Source organism: Anguilla anguilla, chromosome 7 (assembly GCF_013347855.1).
Source record: "Anguilla anguilla isolate fAngAng1 chromosome 7, fAngAng1.pri, whole genome shotgun sequence".
Lineage (NCBI taxonomy): Eukaryota > Metazoa > Chordata > Actinopteri > Anguilliformes > Anguillidae > Anguilla > Anguilla anguilla.
Window position 1 is genome coordinate 6224039 of NC_049207.1, and position 27888 is coordinate 6251926.

Sequence of the window (27888 nt, forward strand, 5' to 3'; positions counted from 1 at the left end):
ATTAGCCCGGCAGTAGCCTAGTACACCTGATTCCACTTATCAAGGCCTCGATTGAAGACCACGATTAGTTAATTAGTTTAATCAGGTGTTGTGGTGCTGGGTGAAAATAAAAACCTGCCCTGCACCCACACCGGCCCTTTTCGGGTAAGACTGGACAACCCCTGCATCACCGTTAGACACCACATGGCTATGGTGAAAACTCACCTCAGCTCCTAAGGGATAACACACACACACACAATCACAACACACGTTCAGAAAGAGAGAGGGATGGATGGAGGAGAGAGGGTAGGGGAGGGCCTTGCATACTTTTAGATAAGGCTGTTTGGTGTAGGAGTGAAGCTGGAAGAACAGTGTGAAATAGTGTTTTACGCTGTACAATGTAAACTTCAAATCTTGCGTGCAAATTGGAGCACCTGTCACACACTTATTAAAAAAAAAAAAAAAACTTTCTTAGAAAATTATTTTTCCTTTAAAAAAAAAAAAAAAACTACCATCACAACAACACGTTCTGACCCCTCCTCAGGGGGAGGGGGAGGGGGAAGGGGGGGGGGCGTTCGAGGTCAGAGCTGGGATGGGACGTCCCGCTCCTGGTCCCTGTCCAGGGGGGGGCCCAGCTCCTCCAGCTGCTGCTGCTGGCTGGACTCCAGCTCCTCCAGGCGTCGCCGCAGCACGGCCAGCTCCTGGTGCTCTGCGTCCTGCGGGGGGAGAGGGCGGGGAAACTCAGCGACCAGTGCAGGGGAACGTCTATAACCAGTTCCCACCCCAATTCAGTACACCCCCGCTACCGTGCGCAGCCGCGTTCGGGCACGCACCCCACTGTGGATTCGGGAGTGTTGACGTCCACGACTGTCCCACAAACACACGTGGCGAAAAGTCTTCTTTTCGTGCTGCGGACTATGTCTAAGCTTGCATGGAGTGGAGTCGGAGGAAGACTGTTCGTATACGACTTTCATGCAGTCAACGGGCATGCGATCGACCAGCGGGGACCGCTAGAGAGCGATCGAACGTGGGTCCCTAACCGGTTGAACCTACCCATAACCTGGGTGACGCAATCACCAATTGCGCGTCACGCTTTGAAATTACCAGCCACAGGTGGCGCTGGAGCGGTCTGGGGATTGAATCCAAAAGCGTGGGGCACGTCCTTACGCCACAGCGCGGTGCCTTTAACTGGCAGTATAATAAACAAAACTGCACAACCAAATCACTTCAAACTCAAAAAAATAAAAATAAAATTTAACTGTAAGACAACTCGCAGTTGAAAGTGAAACTCATCACTTACCCTCTTGTGCAGGCTAATGTTCCTGCACAGTCCTCGCCTTATTTAAACCGGACAGAAAAAGAAACAAAAAACATTTCCTCAATTTACAGCCATATTTAAAGACACTTGACACCGCCTCACCCAAACGGCAGCCTAAAAGCGGGACAGGAACCACCTGGGCGGCCCGCACCCCTCCCCGGCCAGCACCGCCCCCCGCCCCCCGCCCCCCCCCCCCCACCCCCCCCCCCCCCCAGCCCGGCCGTACTCACGTGGAGGCCCCCAAAAGGTGCGTCAGCCCCGGGGGCGGGGCCGAAGGCCAGCTGGGACCCCAGGAGGAGGCGGCGGAACTCTCCGTGCCTCCTCTGCAGCTCCTTCAGGCGCCGGTGGAGGTGGGCCCGCTCCTCCGCGTGCGCGGGCTTCCTGGGGGGAAAGGGGGAGGGGTTACTGAAAAGGGGGAAGGGCTTACTGAAAAGGGGGAGGGGTTTTACGGAAAAGGCGCCACTGCGTTTGACGACAGCTCTCCCGTATTCCTAATCGCACAGCGGGCAGCGAGGCTGACGCACTGAACGCCGAGACTGTGGCACAGTCCACAGCGCTGCTGACTGACAAACCCACATACAGAGGCCCTGCGTGGCTGCGGGTTCTACTCCCGGTTATGCCACTTCCTGTACTACATGCAAGTCTCAGTTTTGCCCCAGTTAGAATGAACTAGAACAATAAACAATACACAATGAGGGCAGACATCAAAAAAGGACAGCAGGCTATGAAAAGCAGGCCCATGCAAAACTGCTACAGTTGCTGATTTAGATCGTATGCTTGTTCTGAATTGCTGGCTTTTGGTAGACGCTCTGGTAAGGAGAGAATTACGGTGCAAAACGCAAGTGCAAAGAGTTCAGCGCTTGTCTGGCGCATCAAAAGCACCGGTGTTCAACTCGGCTCTTTTACTGGCAATGTCCAGAAATAAACCAGGCCTTCACACCTAACACCTAACACCTAACACACACACACACACACACACACACACACACACACACACACACACACACACACACACGCGTACGCGCACACACATGAACACACACAAGGGGCATGCACACACAAACAGACACGCACACACACACACGCACGCACGCACGCACGCAAGGACGCATGGATGCATGGATGCATGCACACGCATGCACGGACACGCACATGGACGCACGGCTGCACACACACACGCGTACGCACGCGCGCACATGCATGCACACATACACGGTGCATGCACGCACACGCACACATGCACACACACACACACACACACACACACTTGGGCCAGGCTGCCTGGGAGTTATTCCTGCGCAGGGTGGCATGCCAATAAAAAAGTGCAAAACTGCAAAAGCACAGGAAGTCTCACTCTGATCGGAAACAATGACAACAAGCCGTATGTACGCATGCACAAGACAGAAGTTGTGACACAGGGACAGATGTTACAGGCCAGTACTTCGCTGCCTGTGTCTCCAGCTCCAGCTCTGCGATCTTGGCCTCCAGCAGCTGAATCTTATCCTGGAGCTTCCTCTCTCGGTGCTCGTTCATGGTCTTCCTCTGAAACGGGACCGAACAGCACCGAGGCTCAGGGCTTTTTGCGCACGCAGGACCGAAACAGAGTTCCTATTTTCTTTCTCTGAAGAAGCCAATGAGGCAGTGAGCTGTGAGACCGTGGTGGTACATGGCAGTGTGTGGCAGTACATGGCGGTGCGTGGCAGTGCTTGGCAGTACGCGTCAGTGTGTGGCAGTACATGGCGGTGCTTGGCAGTACGTGGCAGTGCGTGGCAGTACGTGGCAGTGCGTGGCAGTACATGGCGGTATGTGGCAGTACATGGCGGTGCGTGGCAGTACATGGCGGTGCGTGGCAGTGTGTGGCAGTATGTGGCAGTACTTGGCAGTACATGGCGGTGTGTGGCAGTGTGTGGCAGTGCTTGGCAGTTCTCGGCAGTACATGGCGGTGTGTGGCAGTGTGTGGCAGTGCTTGGCAGTACATGGCGATGTGTGGCAGTGTGTGGCAGTGCTTGGCAGTTCTCGGCAGTACATGGTGGTGTGTGGCAGTGCGGTGCGTGGCGGTATGAACAGTGGCTGCGCAGGCGTTTCGGGCTCCGCTACCTTCTTCTGCGCCAGCGCAGCTCTTTGCAGCCGCTCCTTGGCCTGGCTGTACTTCTCCTGCAGCTCAGTGTCCCTCTCCTGCAGCTTGTGCTTCTCCTCCAGCCACTCCACACGCCGTTCCTCCAGCGCCCTGAGGGGGGAGCCAGAGTGGACGCAGGGCAGGGGAGACAGAGCGACAGACAGGCAGACAAACATGGACATACAGACAGACCAACACAGACAGACAGCAAATGAAGTGTCACAGATGGACACAACACAGCGACCCTCAAGGGAGCAAGTATACACAAACAAAAAAGTTTTTTTGTGCAGTGTGGAAGGAAGTTTAACAGAGTGGTGCGCTGAACTGAACTGAACTGAACTGAACTGAACTGAACTGAACTGAAAAATTTAACCCTCCTAATCAAATTCTGTCCAGGCACACGAGGGTCTTCAAGCCTGCAGAAAATGCCATTTCTAAAAGACTCCTCATAAATGACACGTCGTCCCCCTCGGTAAGACCTCGTTTCAGAAACGACCACAATGACGCACTCCTCTAAAAGACGAGAGGCGTTGGAGGCGCTCGTGCGGCTGAAGGCGCTTCGGTTTCGCTTCTGTCGCGTGAGCCTCACGCCGCGGGCGGAACCGCTGGGACCCGCGAGAAACAGACACGCGAAGGTCAGTCGCTCTCCACATCCCGGCGGGACCCCCCGAAAGCAAATACGACAAAGTCACGGCACGAACCCCACGGAAGACCGGGTCTGACTTCTCAGAAGTTCGAATGAGAGCCAAGGCGTGCAGAACTGCCGCCGCGCCTAAGCGACACGCGCGTATAGCCGCAAATCAAGGGCTCGCTAGGGCAATGACGTGTGCGCTCAGTGTGGTTACGAGCGCACCGTCTGTACAGGAACACGTTACAGCGGTGTGTAAGGACGGTTGCTCCGGCACGCGTACAGGAACACAGGGGTGCGAGAGAATGCGGCGTGTGTGTGTGTGTGTGTGCGCGTGTGAGAGAGAACGTGCGGCGCGTGAGCTGGCGGGGTGGGCGTGGCGCTGGGCCTACACGCTTCACAAGAAGACGCACGGGGCTGTCTTCACAAGCGTTTCAGTCCCGTAATGAGACAAAGGCTTACTTTCTCTTTCAGGAAGAAAATATGAACTTGAGTTATCCAACTGGTAAATCTTGAAATGAGTCAAACTGCCTCACCGCAATACTTTCGTCTTCACTAGAAAAAGTATTATAAATAAGGTTTCAAGTCTAAAGATAAGCCTAAGACACTTGTTGAGATGGACTTTTTTTTTTTTTTTTTTTTTTTTTTTTTTGCAGAGTTGCAGGCAGTGGGGCCTTGTGGGCCTGGCTGCGTGTGTGGGGCCTACCTCTCTGCTTCATGCTGGGCCTGGCTGTGCGTGTGTGGGGCCTACCTCTCTGCTTCGTGCTGGGCCTGGCTGTGCGTGTGTGGGGCCTACCTCTCTGCTTTGTGCAGGGCCTTGGGGGCCTGGCTGCGCGTTTGGGGCCTACCTCTCTGCTTCGTGAGGGCCTTGGGGGCCTGGCTGCGCGTTTGGGGCCTACCTCTCTGCTTCGTGCTGGGCCTGGCTGTGCGTGTGTGGGGCCTACCTCTCTGCTTCGTGCTGGGCCTTCCTGGCCTGGTTGCACGTGCCGGGCCTACCTCTCTGCTTCGTGCAGGGCCTGGCTGTGCATGTGTGGGGCCTACCTCTCTGCTTCGTGCAGGGCCTTGGGGGCCTGGCTGCGCGTTTGGGGCCTACCTCTCTGCTTCGTGCTGGGCCGTCTCGGCCTGGCTGCGCATGTGGGGCCTACCTCTCTGCTTCGTGCTGGACTTGCTGTGCGTGTGTGGGGCCTACCTCTCTGCTTCGTGCTGGGCCTGGCTGTGCATGTGTGGGGCCTACCTCTCTGCTTCGTGCAGGGCCTTGGGGGCCTGGCTGCGCGTTTGGGGCCTACCTCTCTGCTTCGTGCTGGGCCGTCTCGGCCTGGCTGCGCATGTGGGGCCTACCTCTCTGCTTCGTGCTGGACTTGCTGTGCGTGTGTGGGGCCTACCTCTCTGCTTCGTGCTGGGCCAGGCTGTGCGTGTGTGGGGCCTACCTCTCTGCTTCGTGCTGGGCCTGGCTGTGCGTGTGTGGGGCCTACCTCTCTGCTTCGTGCTGGTCCTGGCTGTGCGTGTGTGGGGCCTGGCTGTGCGTTTGGGGCCTACCTCTCTGCTTCGTGCTGGGCCTGGCTGTGCGTTTGGGGCCTACCTCTCTGCTTCGTGCTGGGCCTTCTCGGCCTGGCTGCGTGTGTGGGGCCTACCTCTCTGCTTCGTGCTGGGCCTGGCTGTGCGTGTGTGGGGCCTGGCTGTGCGTTTGGGGCCTACCTCTCTGCTTCGTGCTGGGCCTTCTCGGCCTGGCTGCGTGTGTGGGGCCTACCTCTCTGCTTTGTGCTGGGCCTGGCTGTGCGTTTGGGGCCTACCTCTCTGCTTCGTGTTGGGCCTTCTCGGCCTGGCTGCGAGCGGTCCTCAGCTCCTCCTTCAGTCGGTCCAGCATCTCGCGCAGCCTGTGATTGGCCTCCAGCAGCTCCGCCTCCGAGCGGCCCAGCGTGCCCAGCTGCACGCTCATCTCCTGGTTTCTCTGAGGGGTTACCGTGGCAGCAGTCAGACAGACGCGCGCAGAGAGAGGCTACCCGCGCTCTTTCTGAAAGACGCAGACCGTTGTCCACTTCCAGGTTTACGTGCATGTATTTTTACACGCTTTACAGATTCCTCTTTTGAGAACAACTGTCTGGCAGGTGACTGACACCCAACAGTATGGATTCAATATGGTGAGCGACAGCTGTCAGGCTGGATTCTACCTGTGTGTGAAAGACAGCTGCCAGTGTGTACTATGTGCGGTGTGTGAAAGACCACTGTCAGTGTGTTCTATGTGCGGTGTGTGAAAGACCACTGTCAGTGTGTACTATGTGCGGTGTGTGAAAGACCACTGTCAGTGTGTTCTATGTGCGGTGTTTGAAAGACCACTGTCAGTGTGTACTATGTGCGGTGTTTGAAAGACCACTGTCAGTGTGTACTATGTGAGGTATGTGATTGACAGTCAAAATATTCTGCATTAGCCGGGTCTGTGAGCGGCAGCAGTGGGTATGCATCATGCACAGCGGTTAACCTAGTTACATGGAGCCGCAATGATATGAAATGAGCCAGTTTCAGTGGTTGACCTAGCGCCTGCTTACCAGTCTGAGTTCTCCATTCTCCTGTTTCTCTCGCATCAGCTCATCCTGCTGCAGCCCCTGCTGCTGAACTTTGACCCTGCGGAGTGACATCACAGTCGCCGAGCAACACTCACTCGCCAGACAGCAAAAGCCCTTTCTCAGAACAGGCCTCGAACTGCGCATCAGACAGCGCAAGGCATCCTACTCGCACATAACTGTTCACGACATCTCCGCAACCAATCAGAAACTTGCGTATCATATTCATGATCAAGACAATAAACTTTCTTTTTTTTGTTTCAGAGGCCACAAATGAATCCTGTTTTCCGTACACTCGAGACTTGGGCCCCGTTTGAACCCGGCCGTTTCGTGCAACTCGCTTCTAGACTGTGTCCAGACTTAACCACACCGCATTTACACTGGGCACAGTCAGATGCAGCTCAGAGTCACATGGTAGCCGCACTGAAAGGCGAAACCCTGACAACTCACTACCCGTTTTGCTGCGCCTCTCGGTGGTGCTTACGCACTCTGGTTTGGGGGCTGGCTACGACAGGTGACACTATGGGCCTCGGTTGTCCTGTGCATCTCAGAGAGGCAGGTGCATTCAGACTCGTATGGCATCCGTCTCAAATGAGTCTCGCACCACCTCCTGAAGTGGTTCCGGCGATCGGAATGGAATCTGTTCCTGATGCATCTTGGGTGCATTTTACACACTCGTTTTTATGTGGATAGTCCCAGTCTGGACATAATCCGGATGCTCGAGAATCGGTGTACCGACCAGGAGTAAAATGGGGCCTCAGTTCCCTTCTGCGGCACAGGCTTGCTGCGATATGATTGGTTGGCGGCAGCTATTTGTGAAGCAGTGAGAAAGTGGTCAGTTGCAAATTCATCACCCAACTTGGTCTGAGAGAGAGACAGAGAGAGAGAGAGAGAGAGAAAAAGAGGAAGTGGCCAGAAAGCTCACCTCAGGCTCTGCGCCTCCCTGCGGGCGGTCTCCTCCCCCAGCTGTGCGGCTCGGAGGCGCTCCTCCCACTCCTCCTTCTGCGAGCTCCCCGCCGCCTCCTGCAGCGCCCTCTGCTGCTCCAGCTCGGAAATGCGGTTCTCCAGCTCCAGCCTGGACACGTACAGCAAAGTTTCACCAAAGATGGCCTCTTCAAGTTAAGAATATTCATGGTAATGATTACATTCATTTTACCAAAATGAAACAAGAGGCTATAGCATGAGACAGTTAAGAGAACACTTTGGGATCTACTCGTCAGTGATTACTTGTTTAATTTCCATGAGTGTTACTCAAGTAAAATACATCAAAAAAGCCGGATGACGAGGTTAAAAGGTAAGATTTCCAGCTAACTCCGGTTGGGAGCTAAAGCTCATAAGCTAATACTGCTGTACATCCACAGTGCGACTGAACGCAGGTGTAGATCATTTCAGCGGGGAGGTCAGGGGAGAGGGGCAGAGAAGGGAGAGACGGAGAGCCCTCACTTCTCCTCCTGCACGGCAGCCATCTTGTGGAACTCCTCCTCTCGCGCCGCCTGCACCCGGCGAACCGCCTCCCGCTCCTTCTCCACCAGGAGCTCCCTGTTGCGCTCCAGCGCCTCCTTCAGCACCTCCACGTCCAGCTGCAGCCCTGGCGCAGGCGGGAGAGGAGGAGCGGGATGGAGGGATGACGAAGGAGAGGGGAAGGGAAAAAGAAGTGAGAGAAATAAAGGGTGAAGGGGGCGGGTTTACAACCAGAACCCCTGAAAGACACGGGGTCCACAAGCAGACAGAGCTGCACATACCGATCAGTCCAGGCTGCAGTGGGGTTTAAGGTGTGACATCACAAATATGCGATCAAAATGTTCTTAACTGGGCATTCTAATGCTGATGTCACAATCACTACTGGCTACTGACAGTTAAGAGTTCAAGAACACTGACTTTCCAAACCTTCTCTTCAAAAAGGGTTGAGCCCCGGGTTGTGTTACCTTCCAGCTGACTCTGCAGGGCGTCCCGCTCCCTCCCCACCTCCGCCCTGGCCCTCACGCTCTCCAGCTTCACGTTGGCCACCTCCAGCTTGTGGGAGTGCTTCAGCTGCTCCACCTGAGGAGAACACGCGCTGCGTCACAGAGAGACGGGAGACGCTGAAGAGCTCGGGCTCTGTGCCAGTGGCATTTTAAAATCTGTGCCAGTGGGATTTTAAAATCTGTACCCACTGAATAGACCAGTGGACGCGCAGAGCAGAATGAATGCTGTCTGCTGTCTACCTGCCGAAGTCATGATCTGAATTAGCACATTTTTACACACGTTTATTTTAAGCGCTGGAACAGAAATATAGCTCTCAGGGACAGGACGGAACAGAGCGCGCTGGACCTCCTCCGCGGCGGCCCCGGGGTCAGGGGTCAAAGGGCGTGGTCGGGCGGAGGCGCTCACCTGACTGGTCAGCAGGTTGACCTGCCGCTCGGCCTTGTGCAGCCGGCCGGTCAGCGTGGTGCTCTGCTCCAGGCTGAGCCGCAGCTCGCTCTCCAGCCTCTCCGCCTGCAGCCGCAGCGACTGCTTCTCTGCCTGGGGGGGAGGGGGGGGGGGGGGGAGAGGACACGGAGTCATCACGTGCAAGCACACAACCCCCCCACCCTCAACCGCCTGAACGTCTTCTGCAGTTTAAGTTTCAGCACAGCAGGATATATGGTACTTAAATTTAAGACCAGAGACTCCGGTCCGCTACAGGGGACAGAAATGAATCGGCAAGTCCCAGGATGGTCCGCGTCACAGGAAAAAAAAAATCACCCAGGCGTGCCGGGACGTTACCTCCAGGGCCTTGACCGCAGCCTGGGACTCGGCCAGCTGGCGGACCTGGATCCGCTGCACGTTCTCGGCCTGGGCGCCGGAGCTGTCCCTCTCCGCGCGGAGCTGGGCCACCTCGCCCTCCAGGCCCTTGAGCCGCAGGAGCAGCTGGGCCTTGTCCCGCAGCAGCACCTCCAGGCGCCGGCCGTCCCGCGCCGGGTCCGAGCTCAGCAGCTGCCCGCTCAGCTCCTCCTTCTCCTTCTCCAGCCGGGAGACCTGCCGCGGGGCGCGGGAGAGCGTTCAGCGAGCGCGGGCTCCATACCGCCAACCGCCGTCTTTTACAGCCCGATGAGAACAACTGCCGCCGTTGTGTTCGACAGGCTAACCTACAGGGTCCAAGTTAAGCTACGCGTTCGCTCCCTCCCTGCACTTGGACCTGTACTTCCCTCCAGGGTTTTCAACACACTTGTCCCTGGTTACGGTTATACACTTTGTCTGTATGTCGCTCTGGATAAGAGCGTCTGCCAAATGCCTGTAATGTAATGCAATGGGGCGTAGAGGCGATCTTTGGTAGTTTTTTTTTTTCTTCTTTAGTCATACCTGATGCAGTCATAAACATCCAAGCAGGTGATATGCCTCCGGGGGAAAAAAATAAAATAAAATAAATCACTGATCTCGATTGGGTGCTGGAAAAGACAGCCAAACAGCAGCCAGCACTTTCAGCTTCCATGTGATTGAAAGAGCAAACCACATGGTCACAAAGAAGCTGTACGCCCTTGCTGCTGATTGGCTCCCTTAATAACACCCAACAGACATCAGTGATGCTGTTATCCCCAGAAGCATTCCACATAGCCTCTGACAAAGGAAAAAAAGAAATGACAAAAGGTCGCCTCTTCATTCCACGTATGGCAGTTATTCTTATCAGGCTTAAAAAACACTGATTCTCCCGACCCCAATTAATTTACACACTAAAACAGATATGAAGTAACCTGTGGGGACGACACTTCTAAGTTAACTACAAAGAAACACGTTCGGTTTTAGGTTGAGGAATGACGTGGTTTTGAGCCGGACAGAAAAAGGATGTGTTCAACGCGTGGCTCGCGTTATCTAAACACTTCCTGTTCAACGACGACACGGCGTAATGAAGCGTGAGGTCTCAACTGTGGCACGGCCCGAGCTCAGAAAGAAAAAAAGAGACAAAAGCAGGGCTCCTCCAAAACGAGCGGAGAACACCTCCGGGGGACAGCGTGCGGGTGTTCAGGGACCGCCGGGTCTGCGGCGGGCTTGACAGAAACCATCCTCCTCGTCCGCCTGGCAAGACACCCGACACCGCGAGCCCTCTAGCCAAAAACCCAGGTCACCTGACCGTGAAGGGCATGATGTCACCTTTCCTCTGAAGGAAACTCACACACACACACACACACAGACCTCTGAGCCCCGTTATAGCCATAGCTTAGCCACAGTGAACCAGTCTTAATGAGTTCATTGCTGAAATCTGACAGGCCTTCAGTAGATGAGCTGGCACAGGCACTTCCATGATAGCAGGCTCAAACTGTCTCAACTCAATAGCACCTCCTGGTGTAGAAATCATGTGGTGCATCACAATATGCGCACACTAAAAAGCTAAAAATAGGCATCGACCACTAAGGTATTAATATCTAATATCTAAAAGGGCTCACATTTAAGTAATTGCCCACCTGTTTGTTTTTTTTTTTTTTTTACACTGATGTCCCAAAAAGCTCTTTTAGGAGTGTCCACTGATAATTAAATTACATTATTTTAACAAGCAAGTGAAAACACAGGAAAACAAATGATAATAAAGCAACTGTTATGCGCTCCCCTCCATTCTGCTCATCTCTCAGGTGCCTATGATTAGGGGCTGATTGCACCTGTAGTGCCCCTCCCTTCAAAAGGGCTCAGTGGGCAGTGGGGAGAGAGACTCCTGGCTGGCAGCATTCCCTTTTGTTTGGTCCCTCTTCCCCTTTAGTGTTTTTTGTCTAAGTTTCCTATTTTTCCTTTTTCTTTAGGGGAGGGAGGTCTGGTAGTCTAGTTCTCGTGGCTTTATTGTTGTAGTTTAGTTTTTCCTCCGTTCTGTTAGTTTAGGGAGAAGTCCTGGGTCCGAAGGCCCACTGCGTGGTTGGCCCAGGCTTCTGCTTCCTTTTGTTCTTTTTGGCCAGACCTCCCCGCTATTATTGCTTCATCATTTGTGAGCATTTTTGTGTTTTTTTAAATAAATTAATTTGCTTGTTTAGCCTAACTCTATTAATATGTTTCTGCCTCACGGTAGAGCCAGTGGTTTTACAGGCCGTAACAGTGAGCTACATGTGCCACCTGTATCTCAACCTCTCCACAAAAACCTTCTGATTAATATACACAAAAACCCAGAATATTTTATAAAAGCGTATCAATAACAAAAGATGATTTCAGATGGATCAACTCAACATCCAATCCCCCGGGGTGCTGATGCACAGTGCTGAATCAACCAATCGGATGGTTTAAAAACAAGACAAACATCTCTGCCGTTTTAACTTCAATCTACGTCTGCGATCTGCGTTCTGTGGTGCCGTGCACACCACACTGCTTCACTGTTGCGTCGTGATGACGGAACGTTCTCACTCAGAATCCACCAATAGCGTTCCGTTTTCAGTCTGGCCGAACCTCTGCATCAAAGCGCATCTTCCTCTCCTCCAGGACGCGGGCGTGCTCCTCCCTCTGGTGGTCAAACTCCGACTTCAGGAAGGTGTATTCGTACCGCAGCTTGTTGAAGTCCGACCTGTACTTTTCGGTTTCCTGCAAACAAAATGACAGTAGCTGTAGCCAAGCAGAAAATGTCTCCTTTATTTCTCTGTAGAATCCTCTAGTGTTCAGTGAACATTGTGGTAATAATAATAATAATAATAATAATAATAATAATAAAGGGCTGCAGGCCTTCGGATACATTACCACAGGGAACAGGAAATGTTCTTCGACAAACCTACAATAACGCATGCGGTCACCCAAAGTGCATTTTGTGTTACAGGAAGCGGTGGGGTTCCGCAGTGCTGTAAATAGTTGCATGTGTGTTTTGACCCTGTCAGTAGGACAGCGTGCGCTTTATAAAACTGCCATACGACCAGGATTAACATGTGCTTTGTCATGTATATATTAAGGCAACACACATTATATGAGTGAAAGTTATAGAGCTGTGCACTAACAGAGGATATAAAGTCCTGAGGAGGTGCTCACCTCCTCCAGCTTGCTGAAGCGCTCCCTCACAGGGACCTCCAGCTCCTGCTGAATTTGAGCTCGCAACAGCTCCAACTTCTGAGGAGTAAGCACCTGATCAAAACACGGAGGGAAAACTTGAACGCTTGTCTGCAAAACTCGCAAAAACATACTCGCACAACTGCAAAATAATAACAATCATACTCACAACTTCGCAACATAACAACAATCACAGAATCGCAGTAGCAATACCAAACTTGCATACATAATAGCAATCACACAGTAGCATCACAGCTAATCATAAAACACAGGATAATAGACAACAGAACAGCACACACTCACAGCATAAACACACAAAACAAAACAATAGCAGACAACATTAATAGAAGTAGAGCATCTTTCTGGGGCTGGTCAAGCTTTCCTGCAGCAATTTTTAATCTAGCTGTCCTGCCAAGGAGAAACAAACCCCGGTCTGGAGAATAGTGTTCATGTGACTGTAGGATTCATAAGATGACTCAACAGTGACATCTGTTGGCCATGAGGCAACATAACCACACAGCATCAGTGTTACGGCGGACTGACATGTCATAGCAGGTACATGAATTTAACACACCAAAAAATGTTTGTTTATTTATTTATTTATTTATTTATATATATATATATATATATATATATATATATATATATATATATATATATATATATGGGTAGATAAATTAATGCTTCATAAACCATTTCAATCAGAAAACAAGGCCTTTTAAGACCGTGTAAGGACCATGGAAACCCTGGTACCTTTCTGGAGCTTGCTGCTGCAGCTCAACACAGCACATTACCCCCATGCAGAGCTCCTGCAGCTCTGCACAGCACAGTGCAGTGCATTACCTGCATGCGGAGGTCCTGCAGCTCAGTGCATTACCTGCATGCAGAGCTCAGCTCAGCGCATTACCTGCATGTGGAGGTCCTGCAGCTCAGTGCATTACCTGCATGCGGAGGTTCTGCAGCTCAGTGCATTACCTGCATGCGGAGGTCCTGCAGCTCAGTGCATTACCTGCATGCGGAGGTCCTGCAGCTCAGCGCATTACCTGCATGCGGAGGTCCTGCAGCTCAGTGCATTACCTGCGTGCGGAGCTCCTCCAGCTCTCTGGTTTTGTCCAGCAGGTCCCCCTGCAGCTCGGCCAGCAGCAGCTGGTGCTTGTCCTGAATGGCCTGCTTATCCACCAGCAGCCGCTTCAGCTCGTCATGCGCCCGCGTGAACTCCGTCTGCAACCTGCAGGGGGCGCGCACGTTCACCGGAGTCACAGGCACAGAAGCAAACCTACACGCCGCTTCCCTTCCAACGCGCGGCAGTGAGAACGAACACAGGGTCACACAGACCAGGAGAAGGCCATCCAGAGCCTGAATTACAGCCCGCAGGGTGGTTCAGGCGCTTCTGATACACGCACAGTTTCACCGCATTCTTCCGGAAGGCTCACCGTCTCTACTGTGGGTTCAGCCACTTGCAGAAGTGAGCTTTCTTTAAAACTAAAGACTAAAGCCGCTTTTCCACCGCATGGTACCAGCTCAACTCGACTCGACTCTACTCGCTTTTGGTAACAGGTACTTCGTTTTCCACTGCAGATAGTACCCCCCCATCAATGTAGCTGGTCGTCATTAGCGACGCCACATGAAACGCGTTGCTCTGACCACTCAGTGGTCTGCAGTGTTTCCACGTCACCTTTTGGCATCTCCTCAGCTCGCTTGGAACCTCAACGGAGGTACCAGGTACCAGGTACTATCCACAACTTCTGCCCAATGGAAAACCAAAAAAGTCGAGTTGAGTTGAGTTGAGCCGGTACCATGCGGTGGAAAAGCGGATTATGAGCCCCCCAAAAAAATGTAGTAAACAGAGGGATTCATCAGAAAAGTGCTCTGAAAGTGGAGTGTAAGCACTAGGACTTTACATTTCACTCTATGCCACACAAAGCTGGACCCACTCGGTGTGAAGCGTCATGGCCAGCTGGGACATGCCAGGGTCAGCCAGGCCACTCACAGCAGTCACACAATGGGGAAAAACGTCGGGTAGCATTGTTCAGCAGGCTTATAATGGCAACCGTGACTCGACCTCCTCGTGCACCTCTGCTCAACGGCCATCTCTGGATGAGCCAAACCTGCAGAGTCATTTGTTGCCAGTAATACCAAACCAGGGGGAAGGAAAGGAGAGGGGCTGCACCAGTAATGTTAAGCCAGAGGCAAGGAGAGGGGCTGTACCTGTAACACCATGGCTATGTCCCAATTCAGCCTCTACACCCTCTTTCACTACCTCTCAGCTGGGAGCACAACACCCACCACATTGAATCTGTCAAGATACTTCATCCAGTCTCTTTACACTACAGGTGGAGACAGCCCGAACAACCACTGAAACCAATCCACTGAAAGCCAAAACACATGGGGGATGCTTCAATGCATACACACATAAATACCAACTGCACAGGCTGATAATGTTGCCGGTTGATAAAGGTAAATTCAGCAGACTGTGCAGTTTTGCTTACATAGAATAGCTAGATTAAATAGAAACAAAAATTGAAACTGAGCTGCTCTATGCCTTCACAGAAAGAAATCACAGCAAAACGAAACAGAGAGAACGGGTTCCAAAGTGAGCATTCGCTGTTTCGCTCACATTCCCATACCACAGTACACACCTGGTGTGCTCGGCCTTCAGGGTCTGGTAGTTGGTCTTATGGTGCTCGCATCGCATCCGCTCGTCAATAAGCATCTTCTGTAGCTCCATGTCGGAGGCTGGCAGAGCAGCTGGTGTGCCAGCCAAGGCACCGAGGTTCGGGAACAGGGGGGTAGACTGTGACATGGCGGGGTGGTTCATCGCGCCCCTAGGGAGCGGTCCGCCTGTGAAAACATGGTCTTCTGCTCAAGCCTCAAGCAGATTGTGTAGCCGCTACGTTGACATAGTTAAAACTGTAATCGCATACTTTGTTACTTGGAAACGCGGTTAGCAAAACTGCTAGACTAACGTTAGAAACCTTACGCTACATCATGGCAAGAACAACCCGCAGTCAAGTTTGCAGCGTTTCGTTCTCAGTGTGTTGTGGATACACAACCCGAGGGAATACTTTGGGACTAGCTAGACTTCGTGTGCCGCGTACGTTAGCTTGCTTGCTAATGTTAGATTTCGCTAATCCATTTTAGCTAACTAGCTAGATAGCGGTAACTGACATGCGAAAGTCCAGCGAATACTCCTTAGACTAATGACTCTAAACGGGGCACGTTGTTAAAATGTAAATCACGCTGACTGTAAGCTAACTTGTTTTAGCTAGCTATCTATTAGTTCTTTTCAACAAATCAACAAAACACAAACTTCAGCTGACGTAGTCGTGATATTGTCAAGCAAAGCTAGTTATCATAGAGCTAAGTTAATTTACCGAACCACCCCACACAGTCGTCCGTGCAACTGAATTAACCTGTGTAGCACAATAAACTAGCTATTATTAAAGTCACTAATGTCATTATTTCATTGGGTGGATACCGACATCTAGCTATCTTAGCTGTCGAAAGAGTACAAAACGCAATAACATACTTAAAGATTCCAATAGCGTAAACCACAGACAACGTAATCTGTGTTGTTTTCGCTGTCACTTCTCTATATTTAAAAACGGCGCTTTAACTCCCGCCCGTAAACCACAGTTTACCAGTTACCAGATAGAAAACCACCAGTAATACTTAGCAACGTTAATCGTCTAAAACGAATACAGTTCAAGACAAAAAAGCTGCAGAAATCTGCAAGCACGCTGTGTTTTTCCCAGAGGAACATATGAGTTTATGCTTTATTCTCTCGATAACCCTCACCTAAGCGCTGGTTCTTCACAGGACAGTGTCCTTTTTAGTACCAGTTGACCCTGCTGTGGTGTTGTAGTCACTGAACTGAAATATACGCTCTATGGTAGTACTACAAACCATAGACAAATACAAATTCTATAGAAAACGATCTTGCTTGAACTATGTAACAATGGCATGGTTTTAAATGCAAGCGTCACCTAGTGGTCTTGTTAGGAAATAATCTTTGGCTGATAATGTGTTAGATGTGTAGCCAAACATTAGGGCCAACTAGAATATCTTACATATATAGGCTATCTATGCGTTTCCCAAAACGCGTAAAATTCTTTAGAATGCGACCACAATACATATTCATTCATTATCCTAACGGGTAATGAATCATTTATCAAAATGTCATTGCAATGAAAATGTGTTTATAGCCCGTTTGATAATTATGAAGTTGTCTGAGCTTTGGTCAGATGATATTTTATGGAATTTGAGCGAAGGGTCATCCAACTGTTTCACATTTCAGGCAATGCTATCTATCATGTGTTGCTATCTAATAACCGTAAAAATGCATCGTAGAAACAATACAATAGTGCGTTGGCATTAAAAAGAAAACGTACTTTTGAATACTTAAGTATTTTTTAAAGCAAGTACTCCAGTACTTTAACTCAAGTAAAAATTGACTGAACAATTTTCACTTGTAGTGGAGTAATATTTGACCAGAGGTATCTATACTTTGACTCAAGTAATGGGGTTGTGTACTTTGTCCACCACTGGTCACAGGTACTAAAAAAAAGTAGAAAACCTTTCTAATGTAATTTATTGCTGGATGAAAAAAATCGCCAAGAGCAATTTTTCAGAAGCACCTAATGGTGACTCTTTCAGGAACTGGGTGGATCCTTTTTCTGCATGTCACCTGACCAAAGAACCGTATATTATATAGATGTGAAGTTATGGTTCTGCACTACTTACCTGGATAAGCCCTCTGGAGAAACAGCAGGAAAATACCTGTGGCTTGAAAAGGTAAGGTGAAAGGTATGAAGTTGTTTTCAAAATAATTTTACAAGTTTACTTTCCATATTTAGCTTTAAAAAATAAGAATGTAATCTATATTACCAGTTGTAGTTTATAAACAAACAATGTAATAACATTTGTAAATATTCAACAAAAATCAAACGTGTGGTGCTAAAATGAATACATGTATTTAGATATACGTATTACAATTATGTCAATGTTTATCCAGAAAATTCAAATATTTACCTTATATCTGATTTGCAAATTAAGTATTTCACTTTCATTTGTGATTTCAAAACAAAAATAAGACACATAAAACAAAGAGAGAGAGAAACTGGCACCTGCAACAAATTCATGTCGTCTGTATGAAGTGTCAGCCATGGGGAATTTAGAATCTAGTTTTAGTTATTTGATCTGGGAAGGGGTCTGGAGACAAAAAGAACCATCTATACATAAGCTAGTAATTTACTACCTGTAAATTATCAGCTGACACACAAAGAAATCTTGACTGTTAGATGAACTGGCGGTATAATAAAGCCATAATAAGTTGGCATGTGTACTTTTATTTGTACAGACTGTGAGCATGAAGCTAGGTGGTTATAGGTTTTAGCTGTCATAGGATTTGTGAGGACTAATATTTTTATTAGTTTCATTTTGTAATTCTGTGACTTTAGAATAATACAGATTGAGAAGTGTCTGTCCATGGTATGATCAGAATGCAAAGATTCGGTCTGTTGAGTTTAATATGCAGGCCAAATTACATTTGCAACCTGACTTATGACTTTTGTTTAACTGAATGTGAAATATGGTACCACAGTTTTTAACAAGCTAAAACAGATCGGTGTAATGGTAGATATTGAAACCTCGTTTATCTCCATACTTGTGCTAGCATGTCTGCATGCTACAGTACAGTACAGTACAGTACAGTGTCACTCTCTTTATGATTTACTGGTTTGCTGAATGACTGTATGAGCATTCCCAGTGATGACATAACTTTCATTATACAACATGAGCCGCGTTTCCACTGCAGGAACTTTACCCCGGAACTAGGAACCTTTTGAGGAACTCAGTGCGTTTCGACCGCAGGAACTAGGGTCTAAATTTAGTTCCTGCTCGGGGGGTAGTACTTTCCAAAAGTACCGGAACCTGGGGTGGGGCGCAAGCGCTGAAAATTTCTGATTGGTCGACTACTTGCAGTGTTTTATTTCAATCACCATGTTTAAAAATATGCAGCCGCAAACCGATTTATTTTCATAATAACTTCAAATCAAACTTGTATGTTATGCGGCGCAGTAGCCTAGTTTTGGTTATAGCCTGCCAACCTCTTGGAATTATAACGTGTGCTCTTCTGTTCTTTTCTTGCTTTAGTATTTGTTTTATAAAATGCTAAGCATCGTGCTGGGACAGCATATTACGTACCAAAACATTCAAAGGGATTAATTCGGTTGCTGAATATTTTCTTCCGGATTTTCTTTGTTAGCCCGTTGTAATTGACTCAAAACGTTTGATACAGTTATGCGAGGTAAGCGTAGTTCTGCGTAATTCACATTGGCGATACAGTAAAAGCAAACTAGAAATCACCTTCCGCACTTTTTGTCAGGGTAAAATAACAGGTTAATTCTAGTAATCGTCCCTTTAGCTTTTTCAGACTGCTGTAATTTTACTCTGCCATTCTTCAATTCCACAAAAAGACCAGGAAGACTATGGACTAATTTATGGTGCATGGTTCGCATCTGGAGGGCACACTTCGCTGCTCGGCTAGCAGTAACTTCGAAGGAAAGCAAACGGTGGCTGTACCACTGCTAATTTAAATTTTCACGCAAGTCCGAGTTTTCGTTCTATTCTTGTCATTTTGCGATTAGCCTATATGGAATTGACGATGAGAAAGTTATCAAACAGCAAATTGTTTACAACGTGTGCATGTTTTCTGCTGTTGTTGCCAGTTATATTGGAAATGTGAATGCATTCTGTCACCTCGGATGTCAAGACATGAAAGTGAATGTTCGCATAAAAACATAATTAATGTGTTTGAGAGGATATATAAAACAGTTACAATTTGACTCTCGGCCTGTTATATCCTATTTGTTGCATAACAACAGTCCAAGTTCAACTACCAACGACAGTTTTGCTTGACAACGGTAAAATATGCCCAAACGGCTGCAGAAGAATATTTCAAGTCCAGGTGATTAAATCGATTAAAAAAAAAAATACGAAAGTAACCATATATAATCATTGTTGGAAACCCATTGTATATAAGTGGAATAAACCCCTCCGGGCTGTCCGGGTTATTAGAAAATAATGTAGGCTACTTCGTGGTAGTATGGGGTTACAGAAGAAATCATAGGACAGATGGACCGACGACAACGTCGCTTTTTCATACGTCAGTGGGCTAATTTGCCTAATCTTCGCAGGACTTTAGACCACGGTGGAAACGCAGACAACCATGGGCTGAAGGAACCTTTTAGTTCCTTGAAAATTAGTTCCTGGGACTAAAAGTTTCCACTTTAGGTGGAAACGCGGCTTTATATACAAAACCTGTTGGTTCACACATTTTTACATGTGCTTTCTTGTTGAAACCAGGCACTTCTCAAAGGGACAGGATTTCAAGTACTTTATTGCATACCTCAAGTCCAGGTATGAAAGTTTTAATTTAATTTGAGCTGCAGATGAAGTTGAGGTGGAACATTTTATTTTTCTAGGACCAATCGTGGATATCCTTTGGTTAATCATGAGACTTTTAAATTATTTTTTGCATAAGCAAAATAAAATTAACATATTGTTCTTCACTTGCAGTCGTTTAAAGACATCAAACCTCTGGATTATCTTCAACCCCCCAAAGAACCATGGCTTTGCAAAAAGTGAGTTTCTTCAGAATTTCTGTTCTCATAATACTGTAGTCTGTGATGCATTAATTTATGTCTATAATGCTTTCGCTTTTAATGAATGTGCTGTTTGTAAGACGTGTCTTCTGGATTTGACATCTCCAGCAGTGTATTGCCCTGGATGGAAACAGTCTCACTACAGAAGACCTGATTAGCTTGGGAAAGGGGCTCCTCAGGATAAAGGTGAACATTGCTTTATATAAAAAAATCCATGAGTAAAAAGTGAAATATATTTGGCTGTTTCTTGCCAACAAATTCATTTGTGTTTTAGTTGACCCCAGAGGCAGAGGAAGGAGTGAAGCGGGCTAGAGAAATTGTTGATAATATCATTGCACAAGACAAAGGTAAACGAACTTCACAACTGTTCACGCGTAATTATCGACTGATGGGGAGTTTTATGTGAAATTCTTCTTCTGCCAACCTCTCTCTCTCTCTCTCTCTTTCAGTCGTTTATGGAATCAACACAGGTTTTGGAAAACATGCCAATACAGTCATAGCAAAGGACAAACTCAAGTAAGTTTGTCACCTACCATACTGTTTCTCACCTACTGACTCTGATATGCATGGCTGAGAAGAATGTGATTTTGATAAGGATAGAAAACTGTGAGATGTGAGAAAACAGCAGTTGAAAGAAACCGAAACAGCACATTCATTCATTTTTTAAATCTTATGTTCAGTTAATCTTTGTCCCCATGCAGGGAGCTGCAGGAAAACCTGATCCGCTCAGATGCAGCAGGTATGCATTTGCGTCCTACACTGCTCTCAGACAGACTTATTTTGCACAACTTGCAATTTTTAATAAATCACGCAAAGAAAGATCATGCTGCCATTCAAACATAAACAAATACCAATTTGAGGTTCTGAGGTCGGAGGCCCTGGCAGGAGAAAAGACTTCAGCAGCGGATGCCATTTAAGAAATAAACAGATATGTGTGGCAGCTACCTCTGGGGCATACTGACATAATTCACCTCGTAATGTTGACACGGATACGTCATGAGGCTGCAACTTCTCTGACGTGTTCTTTGGGGGTTAAATGAGGGATATAAATAAAGCATGCGGCTGCGTTGCTGTTGCCTTTACTTGGTAAGCAGTCTCACGGTTTGGTTATTTCCTGTGCACCTACATATGCAAATATTTCACTGGAAAAAAGTGCATAATCCCAAATTACATGCATTTTAAAACAAGCATGTAATGAAATAAAATAGCTTGACGGCTCCTGCAGAATCGCTGTGGTATGCAAAAGTTCGGACACCCCTGGACAAATGTTTAGGTGAGTCTCGCAGTGAAAGGAAGTTAACACAGCTTCTGCAGGGTATGAACTTAAACGCGACTTATTTTGGCATTTTAATACACAATTGCTATATATTTGCTTAATTTAACTGTTCGATGCGTGTCATAAACTTGACTGCACGGCTTTTCCCCCTCACTCTTTTAACCCACACTTTGAGAGCAGGTGTGGGCAGTCCGCTGAGCCCCGAGAGAACCAGGATGCTTCTGGCTCTGAGGATCAACGCCCTGGCCAAAGGGCACAGCGGCATCTCCTTGGAAGCCCTCCACGCGATGATCGAGGCTTTTAACGGTAACCCTGAGACCGACTCCGTAATTTCCCGACAGCGCTTCGTGATGGCGTAGATCACCGTCGGACTGACTCCTGTCCTGTCTCAACAGCATCCTGCCTGTCCCTCGTCCCTGAGAAGGGGACAGTTGGTGCCAGCGGAGACCTCGCCCCGCTGTCCCACCTGGCCCTGGGGCTAATGGGAGAGGGGAAGATGTGGTCACCAGAGACTGGCTGGGGCGAAGCTAAAAGCGTAAGTTTATTATGACCAGCTGGACACTCCGCGGTAAATCCACTGAGCAAAAATACAGTTCATGCTGCAGTGCTTATTGAGCAATAGCTGAAAATGCTATGTTGCCCCACACGAACTGTTCCACGAGAACAATTCAAATCAAGTAGGCCCAATGCTGCAATCACACCCAAATAGTTTGAGAGCCCAGTCAGTGATGGTACAAAAACACAAGACACATAAAAACAAAATAATGTCAGGGAGAAAGAGAAACAAATACATGCATGTGCACATACATACACACAAACATACTCACCAAAAACATTCATAAGATATTTCTTAACGGCGGCTGTGTTAAAATCCTGTCAGCATATAGACTCTGCTGCATTACATTACATTCCAGACTGCACACCAGTGCTGATTTGAGCAACATTCATTGGAATCGTGTCATTTTACAAGTGATTAATTTGAATTTCAATATTAATCTCAAGATGACTTTATTGCCTCCATTCTCATTTTGTTCAGGTGCTGGAGGCTCATGGACTAAAACCTCTCTCTCTGAAGCCTAAAGAGGTAAACCGTGTGTGTGTGTGTGTGTGTGTGTGTGTGCCCACGCGTATGTGCATGTGGGGGTGCGTATGTACGTACGTATGTGTGTGTATGCGTGTGTGTGTGTGAGTGTGGGCCTGTGTATGTGTGCGCGCATATGTGTGAGTGTGGGGGTGTGTATGCGCATGCACACTATCTGAGAATTGAGCACTTATTTTGAAACTGGCAGTTGTACTATGATCCCATGTCCCTACTGTGAGACCAGCACTAGGGCCAGAGCAGCTGAAGTGTGCGTACTGCTGTAAACCAGTGACTTTCTCCCATGCTACTTAGCTCACAGCATACTGTAGATTAACAAGCTATAATCGGCATGGAAACACGTCTCTCCCTTGCAGCAGCTAGTAAGCTATTAAGTCCCTGGTTGGCATTAACCAAAGCACTGTAAATAATTTTTTTTTTTAAATCACAGTTTCAAATCACAGTGTATCACAATTTTTTTTTAACCAAACACTGTCACTGTCATGAAGAATAATGGAAATAAATCATTATTTAATGGCCATCCTGTAAAATAACAGAATTTATACGGCTTTTTCCCCTCCATTAAATTGTTGAAGCCTGCTCTTCTGATTTCATACATTTTTATGTACCTGTGTATACGTAGTTATTCTCTCCTTAGTTCTTCTCTGCTCAGTGCCAATGGTGAACTTTCCAGGCTCGGTGAGATTAAGTTGTGTGTTTTTTTTTTGTGCGCCCCCTCGACCTTCCAGGGCCTGGCTCTGATAAACGGGACCCAGATGATCACGTCTCTGGGTGCGGAGGCCGTGGAAAGAGCCCTGGCCATCGCCAGACAGGCTGACATCATCGCTGCGCTCACCCTGGAGGTGCTGAAGGGGACCACCAAGGCCTTCGACAGCGGTGAGAGAGGCCTCCATCGATTGATGCAGTGTGTCCATTTTAGTGGGCTCACAAGAAATCCATTTGAACATAATCACTGCTATAGATAATGGCTTGTAATGACATTAAAGTTCCCACTAATGGCAGGCTCCATCCAATTATTATGTCCATTATCTGCTGGATTTGTGGACTTCAAAACGGGCTTAAACAAATCTGCAATTGTGCAACCAAGCTTTTTTGCACACATTCAGTTAATAAGATGGTAAGCTGAAAAGGGAATTAATTACATGAAATTATTACATTAAATGAGCACACTGATTGAGACTACGATTTTTTGCCCAGGTCCAAGCGTTGTCCATTTCTACCACTGGGAGCTCAACAGGTTTGCACGTTTTTCTTTTAACTACTTTATTTAATCACCATTTTTTTATTTCTAAATTGTTTTGAAGGCCCAATTTCTTTGTAGATTCGGTCCATACGATGTTCTCAGTCAAACCAAGTTGGTTCACAGTAGGACTTTCTTTTTCTGAAAAGCCCTCACTGAGATTAAATTTGTCACACCGCAATCCACCCGCTGAGGATAGCAACAAGCAGACAGACAGCAGACACACGAATGGCCGATGGAGTTCTCTGCCTACTGTAGCCCCCATGTGCAACATTTGATGGCCGGTTATGAAGTGCTTCATCGGACACCCCCCCTCCCCCCCCCACATACCACCACAGCTAGCACTGGCATGCGCAGGACGTGCTCTTTTCAGCAGTTCCACAGGCCATGACTTGCGAGGATTTGATTGGAATGCCATTTTGCAACAGCAGTGACATGCCTAGGCTGGAGAGCGGAGGGGTGCTGTTGATTGGCTGGTGCGAAGCTCACCCTGGGCAGGCATGCTTCTGATTGGCTGGTGTGAAGCTCACCCTGGCCTCTCTCTCTCTCTCTCCTGTAGATATCCATGCGGTACGGCCACACCTGGGGCAGATGCAGGTGGCCTGGAGGTTCCGCTCCGTGCTGGACTCTGATGTCTTCTCCTCTGAGATCACAGGTGAGCGCTGACTAAATATCTCCATGGTGAGAGAGGAGCCAATGACACGCCATTTTGTATGTAGCCCAGCTGTATTTACACTTTTCAACACGCCCATATGAAAAATACATTTACGAATCAAATAAGAATTTCATGTGTCATGCAAAAAAGTTAAGTATAAATTTGTTACAGTGCTTGCTCATAATAGCCTAAAGTGTACTGTGTGCGAGTTAAGCAAAGACCTTTAACATATAAAAAAAATCAATTTATATTTTTGTATCATTTTCAATTACTGGGCCTGTACATGCAAGATTGTGACAAATCTAATTTATTAATTGCTTGATATCAAAATCACTAACGCCCAATTAATGTGTCAATTCGTATCAAATTGTGATTTGGTACCTTTGCCGGTGTCAGCACCTCCATTGTCTCACTTCCTGTGATGTATTTCCTGTCTAGAGAAAAACAGACCACATCAGCGAGTGCAAGATGCCTACAGCCTGCGATGCAGCCCACAGGTCTCCACTTCTCTTTCAGTCTTTTCAAATTTTTTTCTTTTTAAAACCTTTCTTGGTTTTACAGAGCAAAGTCTTGGTAAATTCCTGATACACAAAAATGCTAATTCATTATAAGCTGCATATATTTGGTTTGGAGGCTTTGTATAAAAAAATAAAAATATTAAGCTATTTTAACCCCTGCTTTCAACAATTCACAGGTCCATGGTGTAGTGAACGACACGGTTGCTTTTGTCAAGAGTATCCTGTCCACTGAGATGAACAGTGCCACAGACAACCCTGTATCCTTTAATGCCCTGTGCTGTGTATATTAGCACTAGTCTAGACTTTTCCTGTGAATAATGTTATACATTATGGTGGGAATCACATTGTGCATTTTTTGCAGTTTGCAAAAATGCACATTTCACCGAAGTTTTTTTTAGTATGAGTAGGTTTGTGTTTTAATTTGTGCTTCAACCTTATAAATTCAACCTTAACACTTCCTACAGTTGGTTTTTCCTGAACGAGACCTGATTATATCAGGAGGAAATTTCCATGGCGAGTACCCAGCCAAGGTCTGAGAGTTTCTACTTCCATTAAATGAATAAATGAACTACACCTAGCAACTATATTCAGCATTTTTTTGTGCTTTGGCAATATTTTGTCAATACTGATTCATGCAGAAAAACACACTGAAGCACAACAATTAAAGAATGTCCTATTCACAACTCCCGTAGGCCCTGGACTTCCTGGCCATCGGGGTCCACGAGCTGGCCAACATCAGCGAGAGGAGGATCGAGCGGCTCTGTAACCCCTCTCTGAGCGAGCTGCCCGCCTTCTTGGTCAATGAAGGGGGTCTGAACACAGGGTTCATGATTGCACACTGTACAGCTGCGGCTCTAGGTCAGTCAGAACTGAATCCGGAAAAATGCCTGTGAATCACTGCATGCTTGCAATGTGCGTGTGTGACTGCGAATGTTCAGTATGTGGGAGGGATGAGCATGTGTGTGTATATATTTGTGTGTGAGTATATGAATATGCATTTTTTGTACTAAACTCCCTGTAGTAACTCTACCCTGTTCCCTCAGTGTCGGAGAATAAAGTGCTGTGCCACCCTTCTTCTGTGGACTCCTTGTCCACCAGCGCTGCCACTGAGGACCACGTGTCCATGGGTGGCTGGGCAGCCAGGAAGGCCCTGAGAGTGGTGGAGCATGTGGAACAAGGTGAGCTAAGAAAAAAAGAAAAGGCAGAGACAAGTCTTAATCAAATCTGATTTAATCAAGTCATTCAAGAGGGCATAGCTGGACTTACATTACTTAAACGGTTTCATCAACACCGGCACGGCACAGCCATGCTGCTATAAGCTGACTAAAATAAATACAGCTAAATAAAGCATACAAACTGTTCCTTCCATTCGTCTTTTTTTCCCTGGCAGTTCTGGCCATTGAGCTACTGGCTGCCTGTCAGGCCCTGGAGTTTCATCGACCCCTGAAGAGCACAGCCCCGCTGGAGGAAGTCCATCGGCTCGTACGCTCGGTCGTCAGGTAAACACTCTTAACTCTAACAGCAGCGTTCTGGACCTCCAAAGAAACATCTGGAATACTCCTTGACTGTTTCCTGCCATTGTCTTATCTTCCCATCAGGCCTTGGGACCGTGACCGTTTCATGAATCCTGACATCGAGGCAGTTCACAAACTCCTGAGAGAGGAAAAGGCAAGCACTCGATCTGCGTAACGAACCACAACTATTTCTGACTGGTGTTGGGGAAAACACATTTAAAAAACAATTTGATTTATGATCAATTTACACTGCATGCTATGAAAGATACATATATATTTATACTGCGTAGGATTTGGACAGGTGCAGTTAGCATAGCCAGTGTGGAAAAAAGGTTTACAGAGCAGAGGTTTGTTTTTATGCTCAGGTGACGCAGGTCAGAACATAAAAGTAGTTATGTGTAATGTATTGGTTTAGTGCCAGATTTGATGATAACTCTCTGTATGGGGTAAGTTAAGGGGTCTGATCCGTCCGCCTATGCCTCCTTTCAGGTGTGGGAAGCGGTTCATCCGTACATGGAGCAATACCGTGAGAGATATGGACCGAAACGGTCTGATCAGGCTAAATCACCAGGCTTCACTGAGGAGTCCTTCTGCTTCGACTCGCTCATAGAAGACTCACGACAGAACGCTACTGCTGTTTACTTTCCTTGACAATGTTGTAATGATTGCTTTTGTATCAAATCTGACACTTTTAATCTGATTTTTACTTTGTCATTCTACGTGAACTTTTTTTTCACATATAATTTTTAGCTGACTTTAAAGTAATTAATCTTAAATTTGATCATGAATTCACTGTGTAATGTTCATTTCCCTTTTCCTTATTGCAATATCTAATCTTTACATGTAATATTATACTTTTTTGAAGCAAATATGCAAATATTGATAAAGAATAAAGTTTAACTTTTTATCCAGGGTTGAATACTGATATGTGGATTCTGGACAGAAACTTTTGCTCCTTACTCTAATCAGCACCATTATTTAAATTTTTTAAACACATTTTCATTGCAATGACATTTTGATAAATGATTCATTACCCGTTAGGATAATGAATGAATATGTATTGTGGCCGCATTCTAAAGAATTTTACACGTCTTGGGAAACGCATAGATAGCCTATAAATGTAAGATATTCTAGTTGGCCCTAATTTTTGCCTACACATCTAACCAGAGACTGTAAAAAATATGGACAAAGCTACTGTGACGTCACCCATTGCCTCTCCGTGGGTCTGTAAAACCTATTTTTTACAGTCTCTGCTTCGCACTCTGCTGAATTCTCCATTGCTCTTCTGTACCACTGGGTCAAATGTGACCTGGAGCAGTATCTGTGTACCCAAATGAAGTACTATACGTTCACGCTCTA

General features: G+C 47.5%; 2 protein-coding genes across 9 annotated transcripts; one reads left to right on the forward strand and one right to left on the reverse strand.

The window, feature by feature from the left end:
* Window positions 1-515: 515 nt before the first annotated feature.
* cep83 (centrosomal protein 83) lies at window positions 516-17348 on the reverse strand. Of its 5 annotated transcripts, none has more exons than XM_035426013.1 (16): window positions 17307-17348; window positions 15203-15404; window positions 13641-13791; window positions 12546-12638; window positions 11979-12110; window positions 9345-9596; window positions 8970-9101; window positions 8525-8639; window positions 8043-8187; window positions 7525-7674; window positions 6585-6660; window positions 5832-5989; window positions 3395-3524; window positions 2739-2839; window positions 1528-1678; window positions 516-695 (listed from the first exon to the last, which is right to left on the reverse strand). In XM_035426013.1, the coding sequence occupies exons 2-16, from the start codon at window positions 15379-15381 to the stop codon at window positions 561-563; spliced, it is 2100 nt and encodes a 699-aa protein (XP_035281904.1). In that variant the 5' UTR covers window positions 15382-15404; window positions 17307-17348; the 3' UTR covers window positions 516-560. The 5 variants fall into 5 exon arrangements, with proteins under 5 accessions (XP_035281904.1, XP_035281905.1, XP_035281907.1 ...); XM_035426014.1 differs by lacking the exon at window positions 17307-17348 and adding an exon at window positions 16362-16742; XM_035426016.1 differs by lacking the exon at window positions 17307-17348 and adding an exon at window positions 16093-16335.
* Window positions 17175-27442, forward strand: LOC118231791 (histidine ammonia-lyase-like). 4 transcript variants are annotated; one of them, XM_035426036.1, is made up of 19 exons: window positions 17175-17357; window positions 20142-20206; window positions 20339-20413; window positions 20502-20574; window positions 20677-20743; window positions 20929-20966; window positions 21684-21809; window positions 21899-22038; window positions 22540-22587; window positions 23331-23478; window positions 24402-24497; window positions 24936-24994; window positions 25192-25272; window positions 25480-25545; window positions 25708-25873; window positions 26059-26193; window positions 26406-26514; window positions 26614-26683; window positions 27019-27442. In XM_035426036.1, the coding sequence occupies exons 2-19, from the start codon at window positions 20192-20194 to the stop codon at window positions 27178-27180; spliced, it is 1674 nt and encodes a 557-aa protein (XP_035281927.1). In that variant the 5' UTR covers window positions 17175-17357; window positions 20142-20191; the 3' UTR covers window positions 27181-27442. The 4 variants fall into 4 exon arrangements, with proteins under 4 accessions (XP_035281927.1, XP_035281925.1, XP_035281926.1 ...); XM_035426034.1 differs by having other exon boundaries at window positions 17176-17357; window positions 20336-20413; XM_035426035.1 differs by lacking the exon at window positions 17175-17357 and adding an exon at window positions 19964-19982 and having other exon boundaries at window positions 20336-20413.
* Window positions 27443-27888: the final 446 nt, after the last annotated feature.